The sequence below is a fragment of the Macrosteles quadrilineatus genome, unplaced genomic scaffold (genome assembly GCF_028750875.1).
Source record: "Macrosteles quadrilineatus isolate MER2022 unplaced genomic scaffold, UCM_ALF_1.0 Scaffold_7__1_contigs__length_78375512, whole genome shotgun sequence".
NCBI classification, from domain to species: Eukaryota; Metazoa; Arthropoda; class Insecta; order Hemiptera; family Cicadellidae; genus Macrosteles; species Macrosteles quadrilineatus.
In genome coordinates this window covers 31,645,862-31,671,665 of record NW_026542600.1, presented here as the reverse complement: position 1 = coordinate 31,671,665, position 25,804 = coordinate 31,645,862, and the positions used below count along the sequence as shown (strand labels likewise).

The following is a 25,804-nucleotide window of genomic DNA, read 5'->3' as shown; positions in this document are numbered from 1 at the left end:
TAGCTATTTAGAGTTTTTCAATTTCTCATCTTCTTATTTCAGTATTATGATTTTTGCATTCAATTAATATTTTGGGGTTAGTGTTTTGTGCAATATAAAGTAGATTTTTCTCTGCATGTGTTTTCAATAATCATGTGGAGTTTTTAATCAGTTTATTTTTACCCTTTTCATACATTATTTGATTTAATTAATTAATTAAATTAAGAATGGATTATTGGTAGAATGTTTGAAGTAATGAGTAGATATTTACCAAACAGCCTCTTTTGGGCATATTATTTATTACCTGCTCTCCAGGCAAGGTCTCATGGTTCCTATGCATTAGATATTTTTACCTAATTAGGTAGTTATCATATATGAATTTTTATGATCACAAAGAAAAATAACATTTTGCAACCTTATAACTTATAGATTTTCTAATGCTTGTTGCCACGACGTAGACCATTTAAATTTTGCTACAACCTTTTTTTTCAGATAGTTTTAGCAAATCCTTAAAGTCAAAAATAAATTAATTCATATTTAGTATATTTACATATAATTTTGGTTTATCTTAGCAAGTTAATAGTGGTTATGAGGAATCTAAACATTTTCATAACAATTTAAGTCACTACTTAAAACTCAAATAAGAAATAGTATTTCATTTTATTTATGTTTATGAAACATGACCACATCGTATATTGTACATTTAGGGGTGATGATTCCCCTGCATTTTAAATTTTTAACCTGCATTTCTAACTCATAATGGAAGAAAATAAGAATTAAAATAATAAAAATCCCCTCCAAATAAGTTATTTTACTTAATATTTGCCAAAAACTTTTGTCAAACAATTTTAAAGTTACATATGACAAAATGAAAACTGGCAAAAATATTTTAATAAACATATAATGATTGAAAATATAAATTAAAAGGTTTTCCAAAATACAAAAACGGCACGGTACAAGAAGGACACTGTAAGAGCTATATAAGAAGTGTGACGCATGGAGTTTCACACTGCATGAGTTTTGGTCACGAGTTAGGCATGTAGTTAACTGATATTCACTAGCACAAACTAATACATTTACAGACTGAAGTCTCCTGCTTTAAGATACTCACTATACTAATTCCAAGTACAAAAAATATGTTTGAAATATAGCTAGTTAAGGGTTTTTATACTACTTTATATATATTTTTTACACTGAGGTAAAGGAATTCAAGCTATTTCAAAAAGGTAAGTTTCATGCTGAAGGGTTGACAAGAGGGGGATATTTTACAACAAACTGATTATTTTTATCTTCTTCTGACGGGTGTTAAATTATCATAAATATTGTTTTGATAAATAATTGATACCTTGTGTATTGAAAGCCAAAAAGTTGTATGCGTGGCAGGAGGCTACTAATAAATAAATGTTTTAAATAACCTTATTGCTTTGTTTCAAGTAAATTCTTTTACACTGTTCTAGGCATTCTAATTTGTGAGTTATCGCTACTCCCCCCAACAAAACTTACATTTCTTAACTCAACATCAATTTAGATATTGTATTTACATCTAGAAATGTATTCAAATATTTTTACTTTTTCCAATTAAATAAAAAAAATACAATTTTCTCAATAGAATCGTCCAGCTTTATAATGTTTTTCTTAGTTTGTTGCCTTTAAACTGACATGATACGATGTCTAACCTTTTTGGATGTGTAGGCGTTTGCCTGGTTTAGCGACTTGCTTGTGGAACATGCAGAAATATTCTGGTCCCTGTTTGCCGTTGATATGAACCAAGTGTTGAGTGAACAACCAGCAGACACTTGGGACTCCTTCCCTCTCTTCCAGATCCTCAATGACTACCTCCGCACAGATGGTCAGTATGATCATTCTTTGCCTTATAGTATATGATACAGTAGTAGGAAGTTTGTCTGTTGATGGCCAAAATGCTGTCAATCAAATATCAACATAATAAACACTTAAGTCACACAAATTACAAAAATGTATTTTTATATAAAAGCCTATATTTTAATCTACTATTTGACATTGCCACCAAATTTATAACCCTTGCAGTGGCGGCGATAGCGGTGCGGGGATCCAGCGAGCTAGAGGGGCCCGTGAGCCTTGACCGGGATTTTTCGGGAAGTTTTACCAGGGCACGGGGGCGCTATTGTGCGACAGGCTGAGCCACACGGGGCCCCAATATATATATATGAGAATTACCATATGTTTTTTATGACAAAAATTTGTTAAAACCCGTAAGAGCACTAGGACAAGTAGTTTACAACAGCTAAACTGACACTATTACTTGTCCGATCAATATAAATTCTCTACCAACCGAAGTAAAAGAATTGTCATCAGTCATGCAGGTTGCATCAACCGTTCTCGTGGACTGTGTGAAGGCACTATAATAGGGCCGTATTTAGAACCAATGTGGCTCCCAATCTAGAGGATAAAACAACAGTAATGTTAGTCCTCCTAGGTCCCACCAGAGAGGACCCTCTATGCTGGTTCAACTAAAAGAAATTGGCATTTATTTTACGTCTAAATCGGCGAATTAACCTAGGTGGCTGGTGGGGCACTAGCTAATAAATAATTCAATTCTTTCATTGATGTTAAAGAAGGATTTTCATTTAATTTAATTTCTTACTATTATAAGGCTGCACTTTAAATTTGTTTACTTTGAGTCAGGTAAAAAATGTTACTTACCTATGGCCCTCAGGCCAATTCAGTTCGGTTCAAATTCGGGTTGCTTTGGTAACTGTTGATTTTTATATAATGTTGATTTTCGAGCCGAGCAGAGCCTGGCCTACAAGGTTGAGGGATCAAGTAAGAAAATCAAGCTCGAGCCGATTTTCTCAGTACTCAATACAATAGTAATGCCAAATTAAAAGTAAAAGCTTTTATGTCCAGCTTTTATGTGCATTGTAGTTCATGCTCACGAAATCGAAAGATTAGGCATACGCTTTTGCCGCAATAACGGATATCGACGAGTACATATCTTGGCGAGTGACGATGACGATGTCTCAGCGGCCGCAGGAGATGTTCAATATTTTGCCATGATTGCGGACAGACGATAATTACGTTTCTTTTTCCGTGAGAGATATATTTAGGATTTTTACGCGATTGCGGAAAAAATTTTTTCCCCGTCACCACAGGTCGCGGGAGATATTAGGCATTGGGCCGTGACCGCGGGAGAAGATGATGTGGTTATCTGATGACGTCAAAGGTTTTGTTGCAATCACAGTAGACTACGATAGGCTAATGTTTCTTCCATGACTACGGGAAGTATTCACAATTTTGCCGCGATCATGGAAGACGACGATGACGCCTCGGTGCCTCGGGAGATGCCGTGCCAAGCTAAAGTGCATGTTTAGGAGGTAATACATGTGATTTTTTTTAAGATTTGGGGAGAGGGGGGCCCGGCGAACAAACTTGCGCGGGGGGCCTTTGGGCTCTTATCGCCGCCACTGAACACTTGGTTTATTGCTCTAAGAATTGTTGATTTCCCTTCTAAAGATCATCATGGCACTAGTTACCCAGCTGTTACTTTTTAACGAATATATTATGTGATAGTCACTCTGGGCCACTAACCTTTTAGTAGCATGTATTATGCCATGTTCCTTGTTAATTGTTTTGGACTTGAGGTTGTCCCATATATTTTTTTATGTGACAATAAAAATCCACAACAAAAATCATCTTCCTGTTTGAAATCCAATTTACGTCACTTTTAGAAACACATTAAAAATTATTAAAATTCATTGTATTAGCCCCGTAACTGATATATTAACTAATGGGTTTTACATTACCTGTCATCAACTCAAAATTGTAACATTCAACTGCCACATATTTCAGTGAGCTGCCATTTTCAAACACTTCAGTCCAGGAAACGCATTACATCTGCTTGAATATCTTTTTTGATAGTTTAAATACACGACACATAATTTTTTTTAACACTCAATATAAATCAATAATTTTGGTTAATAGACCTATCAAGATTGTCGGTAGACGAGTAGGAACAAAATTAAATTTTTTCAGAGGGTTAGTCAAGCTATCTGGCTGAATTGTCTTCGTTATCAGTGGTGGTCATCTGATCCAGATACGTCCCCTCATAGCACAGAAAACGTACTACTATCACCCAGAATGCCAACCGCATGGTAAAAAGCATTAAGTGTTTTGAGAGAGCTTTGCCTGTCAATCGGTAGGCAGCGCCACCAGCGTTGCTATGCTATTGCATAAACTTGCAATAGCATAATCTAGTATATTCTGGTCCCTGTTTGCCGTGGATATGAACCAAGTGTTGAGTGAACAACCAGCAGACACTTGGGACTCCTTCCCTCTCTTCCAGATCCTCAATGACTACCTCCGCACAGATGGTATTATAATTATTATATTATAATATAATACCAGATTATATTATAATGGCTGGTGGCGCTGCCTACGGATTGACAGGCAAAGCTCTCTCAAACCGCTTAATGCTTTTTACCATGCGGTTGGCATTCTGGGTTATAGTAGTACGTTTTCTGTGCCTCATAGTAGGGTGATGAAAATAATATTCAACTTGAACAGCAGTTTGTGTTGTAGCACTTGAATGTTACAATTTGGAACTGATGACAGGTAATATATAAAACATTAATTAAACATTACATAACATTTACATCATTACCAAATGTTCGGTTTTGAAAAGTACCCAAGTTGTTTCTTGTCATAACCATTACCCTCTTTCCATCACTCATATTGTCCAACCATGAGAAATAAAATGCCAGTGGAACTGTCAACTGGCAGTACTGTTTCGATGCATTACAAACAAACATAAATACACTCCATTGTCGTAACTCTTTCTCAGGATGGGTAAAAGATTGAGGTACACAGCCACAATTTTAACTATCACACTTAGGAGTGCAATCTGAATTTTCAACATTTCTTAATTTAAAATCACAAAGGTGCGTCACCTAAACAATACTTTCTATTGTATGTTAAACTTCACTTCCATAATGTTGTGATGGTTTAATTTGCGCTCTTCACTTATGGTTTTTTTTTTATTTTTCTAAAGATAACTTGAAGAACGGTCGCTTTCATCAGCAGCTGAGGGATACGTTTGCTCCATTGGTTGTCAGATATGTGGACTTGATGGAGTCATCCATCGCCCAGTCTATACATAAGGGTTTTGAAAAGGAACGGTGGGAAATCAAAGGGTAAGCATCACTTGATTAATTTATATCATAACATTAACTACAGGTACAAATCTATGATGTTTAAAATGTACTCAGTTATCCAAGCAGATTTTCTAACAGTTAGAAAATTGTGTTATTAAATTTAGATGGATGTGGATGTGGTTTGTGATTTCATAAACCATTTTATTCTAATATTAGTGTCCCAACAAAGGAAATTAATTAAATTAATTGTTAACCACAGGTTTTCATTTCATTTTCATTTCATTCTATAAACTTAAAAATCAAATGTTCCAGTTGAAATGGATTTGTTAACATGAATTCACTCTTATCTTATAGGAATACACTTATGATGGCCCAAAAATATATAAATAATTACAAAACTTAAGAACTATCCACATTTCAGGTCATAAAAATCCTCCAAATTTGTTTGTCGTTGATGTATAATTAGTATTTGAATTAAATTGTAGGAATTAAAGTCATTATATTTTTAACTGACCAAAATGCTTTGTGTTAAATCTCATTTTGGAATCCAGTCAAGGTTTTTATCTATTTAAATTGAGGAATATTTATTTTTATCATTTGAAGAAGTTTAGTTTTCCCCCGATAATTAGTTCACCGCCCTTTTAATTTAGTTGTCACTCACATGTATTGGGTTGTTTGGTTGGACCGACTTGTCTGTAACTGTAACTTGTAGTTATAAACAGTTTTACTGTTGACGACAATAAACTGATTTTGATTGACTCAATCAGACTTCTGGAGGAGGTCGTTGGAACTGGAGGCGGCGACGAAGACTCAGAAAATGCATCGTGAGCACAAAAAAACTGTTTTTTATGCAAGGAATGTTTGTTTATAAATTTATTTCGGAGTAAAGTTTTTTTCCTAGAATTATAAATTTATAAACGAATAATGATTTGCAAAAAAACTGACACTAAACGATTAAATAACAGCCTTTTATGTTTTATTTTTCTTTATGTGCAACCAAGTAGTTGACTAATTAATATTTGAAGCGCTCGTTGATATTTCTAGAATTTTGTAGATGTATATGCTTACTACAAAGTTATAAATTTAATTTTCCGTGATAAATATTTAATTTTAGATGAGGCCTGATGAGTCAGCTTAGTAAACATAACACCAAGCTTCCTAAGTAATGTCTTCATTTTATTTGTAATTACACTTGTGAATCTTAAAGAATCACAAAATATTAATAAAAGGTTCTAGATATTACCATTACATGGGTCGATGCAGTGGAATTTAACTTAAATTACAACTTCAATTTAAATCTTGCCTTTTGCTGGTTTGGTACATTGAGTTAATTACTGTACCTTGTAGTTACAATATTTATAGTTTATTTATTGCATAACCACTGGCATTGGTTGCTGATATCAGCTAGTATATTTTAAATTAAAATGTTCTTTAAAAATATTACTACAAAAACTAATCAAATAGTTAATTCCTCAAATCACGATTATACAATATTTTTGCTATAATTATATTTCTTAAACCTGTTTTCTTGTATTTAAACTGTCTGTAAGCTATAATATGCTATTAAAATCTTTAGAAGGCAAACAAATATTTGAAACAAATTCAGTTTTGAAACAAAGACTTGGTTATATTGTAATTTCCCTAAAATCAAAAAGTCTGTACATTTTAAATTAGATGTTTAAATTAGTGTAACTAAAGCCGTTTTATTTTTATTTTTTCTTCAGCAAGGCAATGTTATTATGTACTGCACTCAGTATTGCTTTGGTAATGAACTCCTGATTTGCCTAGCAGTACAGTTATTTTATTTTTATGACAATAGGCCCTAGTTATTATGTTCTTTATTTTTTTTTATTATAATTGGAAATACAGTTTTTTTTTGTAAAATATTTTGAGTTATCTGATTTGTGTACATAATGCTTTGCAACAAACTAGATTAAGCAAGCTTGACAATTAGACCAAACAAAAATATCCTACTAGCTTTTGAACCTATTTATTGAACTTAAAGTGAAAGCTATGTCCTAAAATGAATTTCCGAGCCCCACGTTTCCATTGTAAAGGGAAATAGCATGAGAATGAGTCATCAGAAAATGTTGATAATTTATAAGTTACTGTAGCTTTAGGTTGATCTCCATTATCTACCTTTAAATACAATCAGTTATAAAGGTATAGTTATATCTTTCGTAATAGTAGTTTACGCAACGATTGCGTTAACACTATTTACACGAGTTGCGTACACTACTTTACCTATGACAGTGTTTTAATTACTAAAAATCACTACTCATAACTCCTAAGAGAGATTATGTTTTTGTTTATAACCTCTCATTGCCACTGACAGTGATGCAACAAAACATTGTACGAAACACTAATTGCACCACTCAACAATTAAATTGGCGTGAACAACTGATTAGTTGAAGTTCGAATCATTACAATTTTACTTCTTCTCTCTCAATCCTTGAACCTCATTTGTCTGTTACCCGTGTTGTTATCAGTAAAACTATGCTGTTATGGGGAACTTTTCAATTCTAAGAACTGAACTGAAACGGCTACTTCAAAAAACGGTCGTAGGTAAACATTGTTTTTGTTTTACCTTTTTAAGTTTTTATGGAATCATTTTATAGCAGTCTCAATCATAACTCCTTTCAATATTTTATTTTACTTACCAACCTAATTGTGAAGGCAATTATATATAGCTATAATAAATCCAAACTACCACCAACTCAGGATTCAATTGTCCGGCAGTCTGGATTTCTCAGTGAACCCATAAAATATTTTTTATAAGCTCCCTATAAAGTGACTCTGATGGTAAACCATGTACCTGGGTAGCTTCAGTAGTTATGCATTACATTGTTTTTGCCATTCGAACCTAGCTTTATTTGAGGACATTATGGTGAGTCATACATACCTGATGAATAAAGCACCCAAGAAATATGGGTTTTCCCCAGAAAAATATGAGGTGATGTATTTTCTTTAACATGTTAGTACTTACATTTTATAGTGTTGTAAATTTAGTATCTTTTTATTGAAAATTAGCTCTCTGTCTCCATAACATGGCATTTCTCAAACTTGACACCCTTTCAGTCTATATTAAGCTAAGTTTTTGAGAGCTGTGTCAAAGAATAAAGAATAAAAAATAAACCCCTTTTGCTATGGTTAGTAAAAAAAAAACTAACAGAAAGGCTTTGACGAGTCCAGATATAATCAATATTCAAAAATATTTATGGATATTGTAAATGCTTATTTGTTTGAATAAACTAGACAATAATGGTAGGTGGTTGAATTCCTCGTGTTTAAGAATGAAATAGTTACTAAAACTGTTTGTTTGTCAACAATGTAAGTTACAAAAACATTGTGGACAGTGGAATCGTATGGTGAAACCATTTAAAGGTATCACGATGCATACTTAGAATAGCAATGGAAGATTTAGTAGTGTATTCTTTAAAATGTTAATTGACTCGTCTAAGTTTTTGGTAGCAAGTAAGATGGTTTCTCCCCTCACAATGTGTTCACTTTACACTGTACAAATCATTTTAGTATGATTTTTGTAATAATATTATCTGTAGTACAATTGTGTAGTTAGGTAAGATCAAGACTAGCATTTAGATTATAATATATAAATTAAGGGTTACCATGTGGCTCATTCTCATGCTCATACAATATAAAGCTGATGTGAGGATTGATTTGTTTGCATGCCAGTCTTACACTGGAAAGCGATTAGTAAATAGTTCTTAGACAAATGCAATGACTGTACTTATTGTAAGTTGTATTTTGGTTGTGTATAGATATATTTAAATAATTCATTCAGCATTGGTTTCAGTCTGGAGTATGTTATCAATTGATATTAATAATTGTGAATTAATCCGTTTATTTCAGAAATGGTTGTGCCACATCCGAAGACTTATTTTGGAAACTAGATGCCTTACAATCTTTCATCAGGGATTTACATTGGCCTGATGTGGAATTTCGTCAACATTTAGAACAGAGACTTAAGCTAATGGCCTGTGATATGATTGAGTCATGTATTCAGAGGTAATATTAATAGTGTGGTTGTATTGTTATATAAAGTGACAGAATATTTCAGGTCTGGCGGGGAACATGCAGCTTGAGATGGTTATAGTATACAAGTCCTTGAACTTAAAACCGCCCAGACCCCAAATTTTAAGGACCTCGGTCGTCCGTAATGACGTCATCAAAATGGCGGCTGTACAAGGATGCTGGGTCCCCATGAATTGGTTATAACACCCAAATCCCCGAACCGATTTTAATGAAATTTTGCATACACGTACTTGAATACATTATCTCGGCCCAAGTCGTCAATGAATGGTCAAGTTTGATCGTTTCAAAATGGTGGTCGTTAATAACTAAAATAATAAGAATGTTTCAGTGTTTTGTGTTCTCAACTCCCTCCAGAGATCTGCAGCTACCTATTCATTTTCCTTGCAACCACAGGTTGTGATGGTATCTCTGCATTTCATGGAATAGGCAAAATACCCCCACCACAGCAAACCTGCAGACTAAGAGAGTTTCTAATTGCCTGATTTGATTTTCAATTAAATCTATTTCAATAATATTAAGCTTCATGAGTACCTAGGTTTGCTGCTACAGGGAGAGTAGTAAAGGGAGTTTTATTGATATATTTGGAATCAATAAATTTGCCAAGTTTCGTAAAAATATATACTACAACATTTTATGTGCTCTCCGTAAAAATAACATGGATATTTTAAATTACAATTTTTTTGCATTTTCTCCCCATAGCCCGTAACCGTACAAAACACTTCAATATACTAAATTACTTGTTGGTTTAAGCTCTTCAAAATTGTTTAGAGATAAATTGGGGAATTTCATGTTTTAGGGTCAACCATGAGAAAACCCAATTTTTACCCCTTAAACTCCCCCAAAACCCATGGGGTCTGATCACGCTGGTTCGCGAACTTGTTTGAAAAACAAAATGTAGGTTTACATGTTTGTACCAAATTTCATCAAAATCAGATCATTTTTGCTAACGGACACACGCACATATACAGCGTGTTCAAAAAGGGTTGGGACAAAATTTACGAATTGATTCACTGGGGCAAAATAAGAGGAAAATAAGGAATAAAATTTTTTTACAAAATCACTTTGTTAACTAGATATCCACATTTTGTATTCTTTTCATAAATATTTTTATCCTTGGATTATTTTGAAATAAAACACTGTATTATATAGACATAAAAAATTCACTTTTCCTACACACCCTGGTAATAAATAGGCTATTTTAGCATATGACGGGTTAACCGAAAAATTGGTTATCCGAAACTACTCTCCCCCCTTTATTTTGGTTAACCGAGGTTCTACTGTAAAGGTAGAAGGTACCAATTTTTTTGGGTAAAAATTACCTTGGTCTAATTAGAACACTTAAAATGACGGCCTTTTTAATTTTTAAAATGAAAGGTATTGAAAATGGCAAATTTAATGAAAAGGTGTCAAAAACACTTCTATTTAGCATTTAAATTTTCCTATCAAACTACACGAAGCTTGAAAAGATTATAAGATAAATGTTTGAAATTTCACAATTTAGTTGTAAAATTAGTCAGAATAGACAATATATTTCAGTTATTTTTAATTCAATCTTTTTGAACTGGAAGTTGTTTGATAGAAAATTTAAATGCTAAATAAAAGTGTTCTTGACACTTTTTTATAAAATCTGCCATTTTTCGCTAATTTTTATTTTTAACATTAAAATTGCTGCCATTTTGAAATTTTGGTTTGCACTAAGGTAATTATTCCCCCTAAAATTGGTCTGTAGGTGCTTTTGAACACCCTGCATAGTGTGTTCGTCCGTTAGGACAATAAATCAAGCAAAAATGATCTGATTTTGATTAAATTTCGTACGAACGTGTAAATCTATGTTTCTGCGGACAAGTTCTCGAACCACCGTGATCGGACCATGGGAACGGGGTGTTTGGGGGATTTATGGGATAAAAATTGGTTTTTCTCATGTTTGACCATTAGAACATATAATTCCCCTATTTATCTCTAAACAATTTGAAGAGCTTAAACAAATAAATAATTTAGTGTATTGATGTGTTTTTGTACGGTTATTGGTTACGGAGACAATAAAAAAAAAATTAAATAAAAAATATCCATGTAATTTTCACGGAGAATACATTATTTATAAAAAAATTACAAAACCATGGTTAACAAAAGGCATAATAATATCATCACAAAAGCTTAAAGAATTAGATTTCAAAAGAAAAATTAACAGATCTGCTGAATTTAAAAACTATTACATTAAATACAAAACTATTTATAGAAGAGTTATAAAAGCTTCGAAATCAGCCCACATAACTAGACAACTAGCTAGAACCAATAAAGTATCAAAAGAGGCCTGGAATATAATAAACTCTGAAAAAAAAAGTAAACAGCCACCTTTACCTGCTGATATGCCAAGTCCTGAATCACTCAACCAGTATTTCACCAATATTGGCAAAAGGAAACATCAATTAATATCTGAACCCACCTTAAAATATCAAATCGATACCACCTGCCCCAATTCTCTTGCCCTATACCCAACAGATGCACGAGAAGTTTATAAAATTATAATGAATTTGAAAAACTCAAATTCTTGTGGATATGACGGGGTTAGTCACAAAATTGTACGTCACTGTGCAAATTACATATGTCAACCTCTTGCTGATATAATAAATGCCTCTTTACTGCAGGGCATATTTCCCAGTGTTCTAAAGCAAACAATAATTCGTCCAGTTTTTAAAACCGGTAAATCTGACCTTCCTGAAAATTGGCGTCCAATCGCGAACATATCTACATTTTCAAAAATATACGAGCATGTTTTTGCGCAAAGGCTTCTTGATTTTTTATTCAAAAACAACCTTGTATGTAAAGAACAATTTGGATTTGTAAAGGGGAAAGGTACGATTGATGCTACCGTTGACTTAATTACCAAAATAATCAGTGCTGTAAATAATAAAAACAAAGCTATCGGGGTATTTCTGGATTTTCAGAAGGCATTCGATTGCTTGGACCACGGTGTAATTTTTGAGAGGCTTTATAATCTGGGAATCCGTGGCCTGCCCCTTGACTGGATTAAGTCGTATCTTCTACAGAGAACTCAAAGTGTAAAGGTTAACGATTGTGTACATTCAAATAAGCTACAAGTGAATTTCGGAATTCCCCAGGGCTCAGTTTTGGGGCCTATTTTGTACATTTTATATACAAATAGTATAACTAAGACCTTCCCTAACTTAAACATAACTATGTACGCTGACGATGTAGCCCTCTTGTTTGAAAATAAATCATTAGATAACCTAGAAATTGATAGCTTTGTAAAACTATCAAACCTTTATCAATACTTTAATAGCAATAATTTACACGTTAATCCAAGCAAATCAAGCTGTATACATTTTTCAAAAGCCAACCATTCTGAGGCCAGCCCAGTAATATTTATGAACGAATTTGAGTTACCCTTAGAAACAGAAGTTAAATATCTAGGATTGATTTTTGATAACACTTTTTCTTGGACACCTCACATTGATGCACTGTGTTCCAAGCTCTCGTCTCAATTATTTTTAATGAATAGATTTGCAAAATATCAAAATTTATTACTTATGCGATTAGTTTATTTTTCACTCATAGAGTCAAGATTAAGGTATGGAATTATTCTCTGGGGGTCTGCGATACAATCAAATTTTTTACGCGTTTTTAGGTTGCAAAAAAGAGCCATTCGTATTATGGCAGGTGTGTACAGAAGAACACCTTGCCGAAATTGTTTTAAATCCCTTGAAATTCTAACGTTACCTTCGATATATATTATTGAAATTCTATTATATTATAGGTTTAAATCAACAACAAAAGTAACCGGTGCAGATATTCATAATTATAATACCAGGCAAAGACACCATCATAGACAAACCTCTCATAGATTGGAATTAGCTGCATCATTACCTCAAAATCTCGGGCCAAAACTGCTTAACAAACTTCCAGCCAATCTACAATCCTTAACGTCAGAAGCAAAATTCAAAATTAAATAAAAAGAATACCTTTTAGAACGTGCATGTTACTCTGTTGCTGAATTTTTTGAACAGTCCAATTTATAAAAAAAAAAAAAAAAAAAAGTCTGAAGCTAAGTCCACCTGCTCTGTAATTATTACTTTCATATGTGTTATCAGTGTTATAGTAGGCTACCAGTTTTGTTATTTTATTATTTGCATTATATTATTGTTTATATTTAGAAGTAATTTAAGTTGACGTTTGTAATACAATGTATATTTGTCTGACTACAATAAATGATTTGATTTGATTAACTAGTTGTAGTTTGCTTGTTTATGGATATATTTTAATGAAACTTGGAAAATTTATTTATTTTAAACTAAGCTATTGGTATGTTAATTAAAACTCCCTTTATTACTCTCCCTGTAGCAGAAAACCTAGGTACTCATGAAGCTTAATATTATTGAAATAGATTTAATTGAAAATCAAATCAGGCAAATGAAAACTCTCTTAGTCTGCAGGTTTGCTGTGGTGTGGGTATTTTCCATGAAATGCAGAGATAGCATCACAACCTGTGGTTGCAAGGAAAATGAATAGGTTGCTGCAGATCTCTGGAGGGAGTTGAGAACACAAAACACTGACATTGTTATTATTTTAGTTATTAACGGCCGCCATTTTGAAACAACTTCATCAAACTCGACCATTGACAACCTGGGCTGAGATAATGTATTCAAGTACTTGTATGCCAAATTTCATTAAAATCAGTTCACGGATTTGGGTGTTATAACCATTTCATGGTGACCCAGCATCCTTGTACAGCCGCCATTTTGATGACGTCATTACGGACGACCGAGGTCCTTAAAAATTGGGGTCTGGGCGGTTTTACGTTCAAAGACTTGTATACTATAACAACCTCAAGCTGCATGTTCCCCGCCGTAACTGAAATATTTTTCTGCTACCGATTCCCTCTATAAGGTTACTTAGAAACTTTTTATTTGACTTGTATTACGTAAAAATAATAATTATTTCTTCGTTGGATTTTGATATGATTTGGTCATGTTTCCAGAGGTAATATTACTGGTTCACTACCTACCTTTAATTTGAAAATTTAAAATTATACTGACCCTATATATTTTTAAATACTTTTGTTGTGCTACAAATGTTTAAAAAAATAATTTTTTCCACCCTGCATTTCTTTTCTTTTTTCAACCTGATACAGTATAACAACTTCTATTTTATACTGGTTCAAATCATGGTGGAAGGAAAAAACATAGATGTGCTATTCCCATATATTCTGATGTCACTCGGATTGCAAACAAAAGATCACCTGATTGTAACTGTCAAATTAGTATATGTATTTCTTTTGATTTGGTTGTTATTTTTTTTATTATTATAAAAACAATAACAATCAAATTAAAACAAATACATACTAATTGTTGTACTAATTGTTTTTATTATTATAAAAACAATAACAATCAAATTAAAACAAATACTTACTAATTTGACAGTTACAATCAGGTAATCTTTTGTTTGCAATCCGAGTGACGTCAGAATATGTGGGAATAGCACACCTATGTTTTTTCCTTCCACCATGGGTTCAAATTTTCTTTTACATTTCCTAAAAACTTTTAAATTTTTTCTCAGGACCGAAAATGCCTTTCAACAATGGTTGAAGAAGGGAACTTTCATATCAACTGACTACATAATTCCCTCAGAGATGTGTGCGATGGTGAATGTGATCTTGGATGCCAAGAACCAATCATTCAAGTTGTGTGCTGTGGATGGGGTTGATGTGGTAAGTCTTTAATGTACGAGTGCTATCCAGAAAGTAGATTACGTTTTTGTCTGTATCCGCTAGGGGCAGGGCTAGCGCGACAATCTTGGTGTTAGTTCGTTATGCAGCTCAGTCGGCATCTAGCCGTGCTAGTAAGAGGTTTCTGCTGTACTATGTTGAGTTACTGTGACAGTTTAAAATGTCTTGTGTTAATTAAAAATGCCGCGAACTGTGAAGTGTGTGCAAAAAAAATAATGAATGGCCTCTACGGTTACAGTCTGGTAACCAAGCTTTTCGGTTATGATCTCGTGCAACAAACTTCGTGAAATTTGTGGAAAACCCATAGAGAATTTTGTTATTGTGAACATTCGAGTTTTAACTGACATCGGCATCGACTTTTTCAACAAGTTTGGCAGTCTAAATGCTGGGCCTTCCACTTCGCTCTTCGTCGTAAACGTTAGTTCGGCAATTTTTAAATTTGATGACCCACTGACGAACTCCACCTTCAGTAACAATGTTTTCCCCATAAACTTCACATAGTTGCTGATAGATTTCTATCGGTTTACAGTTTTTGCAGTAAAAACCTTATAACTGCACGCACTTCACAGTTTGCGGCACTTTCAATTCACACAGCCATTTTAAACTGTCACAGTAACTCAACGGAGTACAGCAGAAACCTCTTACTAGCACGGCTAGATGCCGACTGAGCTACATAACGAACTAACACCAAGATGGTCGCGCTAGCCCCACCCCTAGCAGATACAGACAACAACGTAATCTACTTTCTGGATAGCCCTCGTATTTTGAAACTTTAAAGTAAAGTTGTAAACAAATTTGCCATGTGCCCATGTATTAGCTAAAAACATGACTAATAGTTTTGACCCTGAAAGCTTTGTAATATGTTATGAATGTAAACAGTCATTGAATACTGTATACCCTAATTCATCCAGTTATAATAATAACACATCATCATAACTAATAGGAAAAACTTAATTTACTCATAATTTAAAAATTATTAACTTAATTTCTAACAATATGTCATTTTCCTTGCATATTGACACAAAGTTGTCATTAATTTAGTATTCCTGGAAAAGCACATTGTGTCAGAAATTTGTGATCTACAATAAACTGTAGGTATTTATAAATTAACGTCAACTTTTTTCTATTCCTATTCTCATAAATACCATGGATATATATTGTAATCGTATGTCATAAGCTCCATGTACATAATTTTCTTGTTCTTGTGACTACTCTTATACTTGTCCTACACATAAACAAAAAAAAGAGATTCAAGTTTGACTTACAACCATACCAAACTTTTTTTATAATTTCTATAAAGTGTGTCAAAGACAGTTAATTATTTAAATTACAGCACCAATATCACACAAAGATTGATGACTTGATTGAGAAAACCTCAGCAAGTATGAGTCAAGGGATGATCAGCAAACTAGTCGCAGTTCTCGAGACTACTCTCTCTAAGCTGAGCCGTTACGATGAAGGCAGTCTCATTGGATCCATCCTCAGTTTCACTGTAAGTCCACTGGAGTGATCCGTATAGGTTAGTTAAATTTTGAATCACTGTTCATCATCAACATTTTTACTAAGCTACTTTATTTTAGTTTTTGCTGGGTGTTATTCTGTATATATTAAAGTTTATTGGCTGAAGAACTTGGTCAAGAGAAGTACGGAGATCCTAAACACAACCAGTCAATCTTTATGGGGTTTTAAGTTGTGTCATAGCAATAGTAAAATAATAGTTTGTGATTGCAACTAAAGTAAAATGATTTACAACCAACCATTGTTTAAGAAAATGCCTCCGTACTGAATCCTGAACAACACACATCATAATATTTGAGTTATTGGTATTGATTTAATCAAATTTCCTCTTATTCAACTGATAAGGTTGAATTAATGAATTATGTTTTCAAAAATGACTATTGATCCCGAGGAGTTTTAGAACATGATGAATCTTTAAAATGTACACAGTAAAATGTTTTATGGCTCCTTGCCTACTGTGAGCACTGAGCGCCGTCAGTAAATGTGGGACCAAGATGATTTTAGCAGAGCAGCAACAGCTACAAATATGTTGACACTGGGGTTGTTAGGAATTCGGTAGTGCTTAGCATGTAACATATTCTCTGATGTTTCAGGTTGACCTAACGAGAGTGAGTAATTTATTTAATTAACTTGAAACAACTTTTCTGTGTCAGCACTTTTCAAAAACTAAATATCACAATCTTGCATATTTTAAAAATGTTATGTTGGTTTTGTCTTTTTGGGTCTTATTTGTTCTTCACTAATAGCAATACGGTAAGGCTATAAGTAATCTGTCTTAGTAAAAAATACATGTCCTAAAAAAATAAAAAGAAGGCAAAGACAACTTAAAACTGTATACATTTTCGACCATACATTTTTATCTTCTTACTCTTTTACTCTATTCCTTTTGATACAAGATATTTACAAATTAAAAAGAATAATAGATTTATAATTAAGCAATGTAATTTGTTTCCATTTAATGTTTGTCTCTTTTTTTCAGTCATCATACTCTCTACTTACTGATTTCCTTGTCATTCTAATTTAACTACTTTAAATATCAACTGTTTTATTCTTACTCATTTTCTTTACTATTCATTTTTCAGTGTTTTGCACTTTTTTGCCACAGATGACTTTGATTTTGTTCACTTTTCTATAATGCTTGTCTATTGACTTTCTCTCAACATTATCAAAACCGATTAAAAAGATTTTATCACTAGATAAGTAAACAATGATTGGAAGTTAATATCTGGAAAAAACATGAAGAGAATAAAAGAAAACCAAGAGTCTTAGACCATCCAACTTGGTCAGAAAAAGTTTGCTTGGATTCGAAACAGTAAATATTCTTTGCAAAATTTGCTATGGAGCAGGAAATGGATTTTGCTAATATTTAACATGGCTTGTACAAAGATGTACAAATAGATATTGTATACAGGGGTGACTCATTCATTGAGCTGGTTACTACCAGGTAGGTCACCATACGTCCAAACACCAGTATTCAAAACCGTCCGTCACCGTTGGTCGACTGGTCGTGTAGTATTCAAAACACGAGTCTGGTTTGGTGTTCAGATATGGAAAATCTCGCCATTCCGTTAATATGAAAAGGAAAAAATTCCGAATTATGAATTTTAACTGGCAATAAAGCATAATCAAATGTTAATAAATAAAATAATTGAAAATTTTTGAATAAAATATCATTATCTTTCTGTACGTTAAAGCTTCTATAAATATTTTGCCGTGTTAGAGTACCGTACAGTAAAAGAATAAGTTTTGATAAAATTTTATAGGGAATTAATGCTTCATAGGGAGGAAGATTGGCTTTGCATTATTAGGGTTTTGTGCTTTCAGGTTGTGAGAAAAACAAGTTCCTTTTTCACTGTACAGTTTAAGGTTCAGAAATGGCCAAATCTTGATCATGTCATTTATAGATATCCCATTACCAACTCGTTTTATACATAAACAAAACAGCTTTAAAATATTTGTTTTCAGTTAAGTTAAAATTGGATTTAATGTGGAAAATTAATCAATATTTTTGAATTTCAGAATGTATCAGGATCAGGAAAAGACATGGGCCATGCATATGTCAACTTTACTCGTAACTGTTTGGAGCAAATCAGAAGCAAAGTCAACGATGATCTTTGGATTCTTAACTTTTTTGAGGTAATTGTTCAGTAGCTAAAAATAAAATACAATCGATTAAATTTTGTTTATCTTTGCAAAAAATAAAATAAAATCAAGAACCACTTTTAAACCAAATAAATATTTATGATTATTTTTTTCATGACAATTGTGAAAAAAAAGAACTGTTTATCTTACCTACCAATAGCTTAACTGGCTTAAGGAAGGGATTAAACTGGCAATTCAATGACAGACTTAGCTTTATTTCATCTAATCTATCAGCATGGTTGGCTGATGATCTATAGGTTGGTTGGCTCGTGGTTCGTAAGCAATATTTAGGGGTTTGCAACTTCTTGTACATATCACCTGATTTTTATCACTGCAAAAATATTGTTTTTATGTACAAATATATGGAGCTCAGTTGATCAGATTCCTTTTAATGAATAATTGTTACTAAAGAATAAACTTATTAGCCAACAAAGTTTACCAGATGTCATGCTAGATATAAAAATATATATGAAAAAATTAAATACTGTTTTTTTTACACAGCAATGGTATACTGCACAAATCCAACTCCTGTGCAACTGGCTGTCTGAGAGACTAGATCATTCTCTACATGTGTACCAGTGCACTTGCCTCGCTCATATTGTTAAGGTACATTCATACCTCATAGTCAGTACAATAATTTTTTTATTTTTTAATCTAAAATTAAAAATTACTAATTTTACTGTAGAACTCCCACTTGTCTTGCCTTAGATTTATTAAATCCCAGTAATATCTACCTAGTTAGACGTCCTGCTTCACATAATCTCCTGTGTGAGTATTTTCCTGTTTTAATTGAAATAAATTCAGTTCATATGTTCATATATTCATAGACAGGAACTTAAGTTTTGGGGAAAGTATATTATCGATAAGGATCGGATTACATTATTGATTCGGGATTTGCACCAATCGTCAGCAATTTTTCTATGTCAGTATGGCGGCTGACATTATGTCCCCACAATTACGAGAGATGTTAAGGATGGCTCCACAAATCCAGGAAACGATTGTGATGTCTCCTTGATTGCAATGGTGCCATGATCGCAGATCATAATCATGGTGGCATTGTTCATGTCACAAAATTTATGATTACTTAGGCTAATACTGCTTTCATACTCTTAATAGTTTTGTAAAAATACAGTGATAGTCGGTTTGGATACCGATATGTGGTTAGTTAGTTGTATTTTATAATTAAACTGCTGTTTCTTAGTTAAATTGCTCGAAAAATATTTTTTTTGCAGTTAACAGTTTTTACCATTATTGGCTTTTAATAAACAGTACCACAGATAGAGACTGCAAATTGGTTTTGTTTGTCATTATTGCTATCTGCAAGAATGTTCACACAAGATTTACAAAACAAGCCCTTTATTGCAAGGGGAAAAAGTGTCCAGAACTCAAAGTACAATCCCTTCCATTCCTAATTCAATTGATCTTTTGACTAGCTTACAACATGATCCCAACATTATTATTCAGTATAATTTACCTTTTACAGTTACCTAAGGTGTCAACAGTTGAATTCTGTAGCAGTACATGTTTCGTATCAATTATTGCTACACATGCGTACTGCTACAGAATTCAACTGTTGACACCTTAGGCTACTGTAAAAGGTAAATTATACTGAATAATTGATAGGCGTCTAGGCCTTAATAAACAACATTATTAGCTCATTTAATATTTGTTTTAGCGAATTCCCCTATAGGGTAGCTATACGTAGGTGGCACGGTAAAACCTAGACCCGGGACCGATATACGTTTTCATTTTGATGTCCCTAGAGGCCAAAAACACTATTCTTTCAAATTTGTATAAATGTGTATATATATATACGTCCATGAACTTGAGTAATTTTTTTCCGATTATGATGAAATTTGGCCTAAAGGTGTAGGGTGAGATAAACTTGAATGAGTTCGCAAACCAGTATGATCGGACTATGGGGGTTTTATGGGGTAAGAATTGGTTTTTCTTATTTTATGTTATTCTTATGGAGAATATGTAAACTGTTATAGTTTGCTTGTTTATGGATATATTTTGACCAAACTTGACAAATTGATTTATTTTACACTAAGCTATTAATATTTTAATAAAAACACACTTTATTACCCTCCCTGAAGCAGCAAACCGAGGCACTTGTTAAATCTAATGTTATTTAAATAGATTTAATTGAAAATCAAATCAGGCAAATGAAAATTCGCTTAGTCTGCAGGTTTGCTGCGGCAGGGGTATTATACTTATTTGATGTTACGATCATTTCCAACTACCTGAACTGTCTGGTCTGGTGCCTGATATGGAGGGGTTCTACGGTATTCAGTCTAAATGGATAGGTAGAGTTTTACAGAGATCTCAACATAACAAAATACTAATTCCAATTTATGAAACTAAAAAAAATCATAAAACTTGTACTGTTAAATGACAAACTTCATAATGAAGGAAGTTGAACAAACTTGGTTTTGTCTGTTGGTTATTATTTACCAACAGTGCAGCAGCAGGTTTATATACCTGCTGGTTGTTATTTTTCACACAAATTTACATTTATTCTTATGGAAGAAGTATTTGAATAAGATATTTATTATATCTTGTAGATGGTTGAACTGAAATAGTTAAATCATATACTTTTCTTGCAGGAAATTTAGTATTGTATACAAATGTTGATAGTTTTCAAGTTATTTACGAAAAACCTAAAAAAGGGACCTTTAGAGCCCCCTTAGCTCCACTCCCACTGGTCGGTACTTTTAGTATGTTGTTTGTAGGGACACTTCCCCTACAACTGTACCAAATTTGGCTTATACAAGAATTTTTTCCTTTATTTGGTATTTTCTGTCTTCGTTGCCATAACTAAATGTGTGTTGTTAAAAATACAATTTAAATATTATCAGCTGGTTTATAAAAAAATAGTGAAAAATTATCCATATGGCCATAATGTAAACAAATCTGGGGAGGGAACTTTAAAGGTCACTGGGACAGAGCCCCGAGGGAATTTACTTTGTTTTACTTATGATGGCTCATCTAAAGACCAAGACCTTTCTTTAGACACCTCTACCAAGCTTCTACGCCCATCCGTTCTCTCACATTAGTGGAGAAAAGGTTTCCAATTAAATATATAGATTCCCCCATGTTAACCTTATGGGAGGAAACCCAACTTTGATGCTATATCCTGTCCAAACTAATAAAGATTTAAAAAGATGAAAACCCCTCTCCAAAACTACAGATCAGGGCCATTTTTTTACACTTTAATCATCGATCAAAATCAGTCTAAAATGAGGGAGGAGTTCTGTTTACAAAAATCAGCTTAGCGTATTATATATAAAAATAAATAGATGAACACGGTGGTGAGGTTCATGGCAGACATGACTGTTCAAGGTTATTGTCGTTCCTAGACTTAATGGACAAGTGTAGATTGGAGTGCAGCCGCCCGCGCCATTCTACCCCTGATCCCCTCTCCGCTCCTCGTTGACACCTATATTTTTCTATAACATATATTTTTCTTAAATTGCTTTTATTTCTATCTGAAATTGTTGTGGTTTCTTAACGATCATTAGCAGAGGTAGATCCAAGAATTTGTTGAGGAAGGGGCGCGTCCGTCGCTCTTACATTTTTCTTGATTCCATTTATTAACAAAATACTGTAATAATGAACATTATAAGGGTTCCGGAATTAGCCCTATTTTTTAGGTTGGGTGTCGGTTTACTGTTTTTTTCCAACCCAAGATTAAGGATTGGAAAAAAATGTCGGTTTTTGTCTATTGGTTAACATACAATAATTTTGCCATCGTCACGGATGACGACAACGGGTTTTGGTGTTCCCGGCGATATCAGCGGACATACCACTAGGCCATGATCTGGGGCTGTAGAGTCTTGTATAAAAATGCATTTTTTAAACAACAAATTGTTTTATAAATGAATGATAACGATGTCGCCGTGATACTGGGAGAAGTTAACAATATCCCTGTGATGGCGAAAGTCTTTGACGATTTTTCCGCGATTGGGGCTGACGATAATCATGTCCCTGTGATAGCAGGAGATGTTCACGATTTTTCCGCGATTCCGGGTGATGATAACGATGTCCCTGTGATAGCGAAAGGCGTTGACGATTTTTCCGCAATGCGGGTGACGTAAATAATGTCCCCGTGATAGCGGAGATGTTCACAAATCACAATTTAGCCGCAACCGCGAGTGGCAATAACGATGTCCCCGTAATAGTGGGAGGTGTTCACAATTTTGCAACGATCGCAGGCAATTCTTTTGCGTTTCTTTTCACCCTGCTACTCCTGGCTGGATCCGTCACTGATTATTAGACAAGACAATCAAAAACTAAGTAATTATCAGCAAGATATTCTCAATTAAACATGTAATAACGACAAAAATTTCATTTTCTGGCATAATCAAGTCGTTTGCTGCTAAAAATCAAGAAAAAATCAAATTTAATGAATTTTCCAAACTTATCGAGAGCCTTATGTTCACGGTAATTTAACAACAAAATATTAAAAAATTTGTTTAATTTGTTCTTATATAAATTGTACTTACAGGTTCAAGAATTACATTAAAATATACCAATTTAAAATACTATTACATTTTTAATAACATAATATGAAAGTATCATTAAACCTTTGGGCCATTTTCTTAAAAAAAGTCTGCGTGCCTCGTGTTAAGACCGACAGTCCAAATGTCATTGGCTCTTACAAAAAGCAACAGTTGCATGGTGAAAGGGTTGGAAATTTAGGACCAACTCCCTTTGAAAAATGTTTACCTGCGGCCTTGGTCTCATTCTTGTGTCATCTTCATATCTCCACATACTTCCTTGGTAATGAGAATGAACTACTACTGTAGTTAAACTTTTCCAACGTAAATTTAATCTCTTTATTGTATTCGCCACCAATAGAAACACAATGCAATTTGTATAGTGATGAGATTTTATTTTTTTTTTCCAGAAACTGTATTCAGACTTTGAACTCCACGGTGTGACAGAAGATAAGCTTTTGTCTAAAACCTACCAAACAGTTTCCCAGAGAATGCAGACTGAGGAGGCTACCTGTGCTTTGACAGAGAGTTCTACACGAGATATGGATTCTGAGTGAGCCTTTTACATATTACTAGCCAAATTTATGAAGCATAAGTAGCTTAGAGCATTGTCATATATGCATAAAGCTATGAGCATGTTTTAACATCACAAGGAATTCGAAATCAGTGCATTTGATTTTACTAGGTTAAAGAAATACACGTTTTATTAAAGTAGGTAGTGTTGTTAAATTAGCTTTAATTCTTAAGAGAAAAACTGTTTTGATATCATTATTTTTTACCACTACAAAGAATATATTTTATTTCCTTTCCGTAAAGAATATAAATATGGAATATTATGCCTTAATTTACTTTATCTACAAATTAAATTTTTCTATTAAATTCTTTTTACCTTAACCAATGACATAAAAGTCAACAGAAGTTTTTGTTTCAGTTACCTTTATTATTTTAATTTAATTATTTCCCATTGATGGTGGTTTGGCCATTTATTTTTGTTACAAACATAACAACATAACACATACTAAAAAAATGTAATTGAAATAGGTCAAAAATGATATCACTCCTAATAATAAAGACATTTTAAGTTAGCCAATTTAAATTGATACACTGACAACTATAGTAGAATTTATTACAAAAAAGGACTGGAATTTTCTCTTGGGAGAGGTACGATTGCTTTGTCATGCAGTGTAGTTTGTAAAATAAACCTGTTCACTTCACTTGAGTATCATCCCTATCTCCATAGAACATAGGCTACCTAGTACTCCTTTCATAATGAAATGTTATATTTACATCACTTGGCGTTTGAGTAAAGGTGCATAATTTGGTGCAGATTTTTAAAATAAGATTTTCTGGAAAACATAAATAGCTTTTCTAGAAATGATGTTGTATCAGGAAGTTTAAATGCTTTCCTTCACTTCATCATGGACTAGGTTTGTCTGTAAACTAGGGTCCCCAGCGAGCTCCTGTAGTGATGGTGTAAACGAGTTTGAATTAGTAAAAAAACGTTCAACCCGTTTTGAAATCCTTCGACAGTTGTTGATTTATTGACATAAAATGGTGTATAAGTGTTACAGAGAGTTTTCATAAATTTGCACAAATGTGAATGACGAGACCACTGACCAGCCACTATCAGCTATCAGTCTCTGATGGAACAGTGACCAAAGCTGAGAAACTTTTCTTGCAGATTGACATGTGTTTGAGTTTGAAAGATTTAGAACTGCGAAGGGGCATCTCTAATAATAATCTGAATATCAATATCCCCTGGTTGTCTATTCATTGGTTCAAAGAATCGTGTAGATTCGTTCTGCAGGATTTTTTAAGAGACTGTTTGACATTATCCATTTTTCTTATAGGAAAAGCAAAAGACTCTTTTATGGCTGCATTTGCTCATTTAGGGACAGGCAACCTGTTGATTAAATTAAGGTCCATTGTTTATTAAAAATATACCATACCAGTGCAATAAATACTTTTGACTTTGATTCATAAAGGTACCCTTTTGTGTAAGATCATTCTTTTGAACAAGGTTAGTATAAAATCAAATCCTCAGTTCCCAAGTAGACATGAATCTCAGAATGTCACAAATATACAAGTGTTGTGATGTGTCCGGAACACATTCCAAGGAAAGGTGTAAGTTAAAAGCAACCAGATTTTTTTTGGAATGACAAAAACGTTGTCCTGTTTACTAACCTTAATGACCTTGCTCTCTCCACCAGACAAAACTACCTCCAGTCCTGTTTTGTAAATAATTCAACTTTAGTGGTATACATTTATTATAAATGGATTTTGTTACTTGTTTATTGAATGTCACAGACATGCGATACCTTACAGATAATTACAAACATTTTTTACATTTTCATCACAATAGACTACTCAAAAACCTTTTCATATTAAATAATACAGTTTAGGATACATGAAAGATAAAATCACATTTGGAGTGAGTCTGTAATTATCCAAATTTTCAGACTTTACCTTCACACTTTTGGGGGTTTATTTATAAAACTGTAGTAATATACTCTGATAATAATAATGGAATATTTTTTGAAATTTCTATGAAAATCTAAACCTAAAATATAATAAATTAGTCAATTTGAGATCAAACATATCACAGAAGAAATATTATATAATCTGTGCATATTTTTATGATGTCCCATGCAGAGGTTGCTACAATATTTTTATTTTATATACCAGACACACGGTACAAACTTGAAACTCCACAATTGCAACAAACACAAATCGGAATA

The 25,804-nt window shown here is 33.2% G+C and overlaps 1 protein-coding gene across 1 annotated transcript in view; it reads left to right on the top strand.

Annotated features, from left to right (window-relative positions):
* Nucleotides 1–25,804, top strand: part of LOC128998612 (calcium-dependent secretion activator) — a 226,535-nt gene that overhangs the window by 177,317 nt on the left and 23,414 nt on the right. Inside the window, exons 27-34 of the mRNA XM_054424824.1 lie at nt 1,672–1,828; nt 5,006–5,147; nt 8,979–9,134; nt 14,736–14,886; nt 16,238–16,396; nt 18,442–18,558; nt 19,066–19,170; nt 23,477–23,619. Coding sequence (XP_054280799.1) covers nt 1,672–1,828; nt 5,006–5,147; nt 8,979–9,134; nt 14,736–14,886; nt 16,238–16,396; nt 18,442–18,558; nt 19,066–19,170; nt 23,477–23,619 — 1,130 coding nt within the window. The remainder of the gene's footprint in view (nt 1–1,671; nt 1,829–5,005; nt 5,148–8,978; nt 9,135–14,735; nt 14,887–16,237; nt 16,397–18,441; nt 18,559–19,065; nt 19,171–23,476; nt 23,620–25,804) is intronic.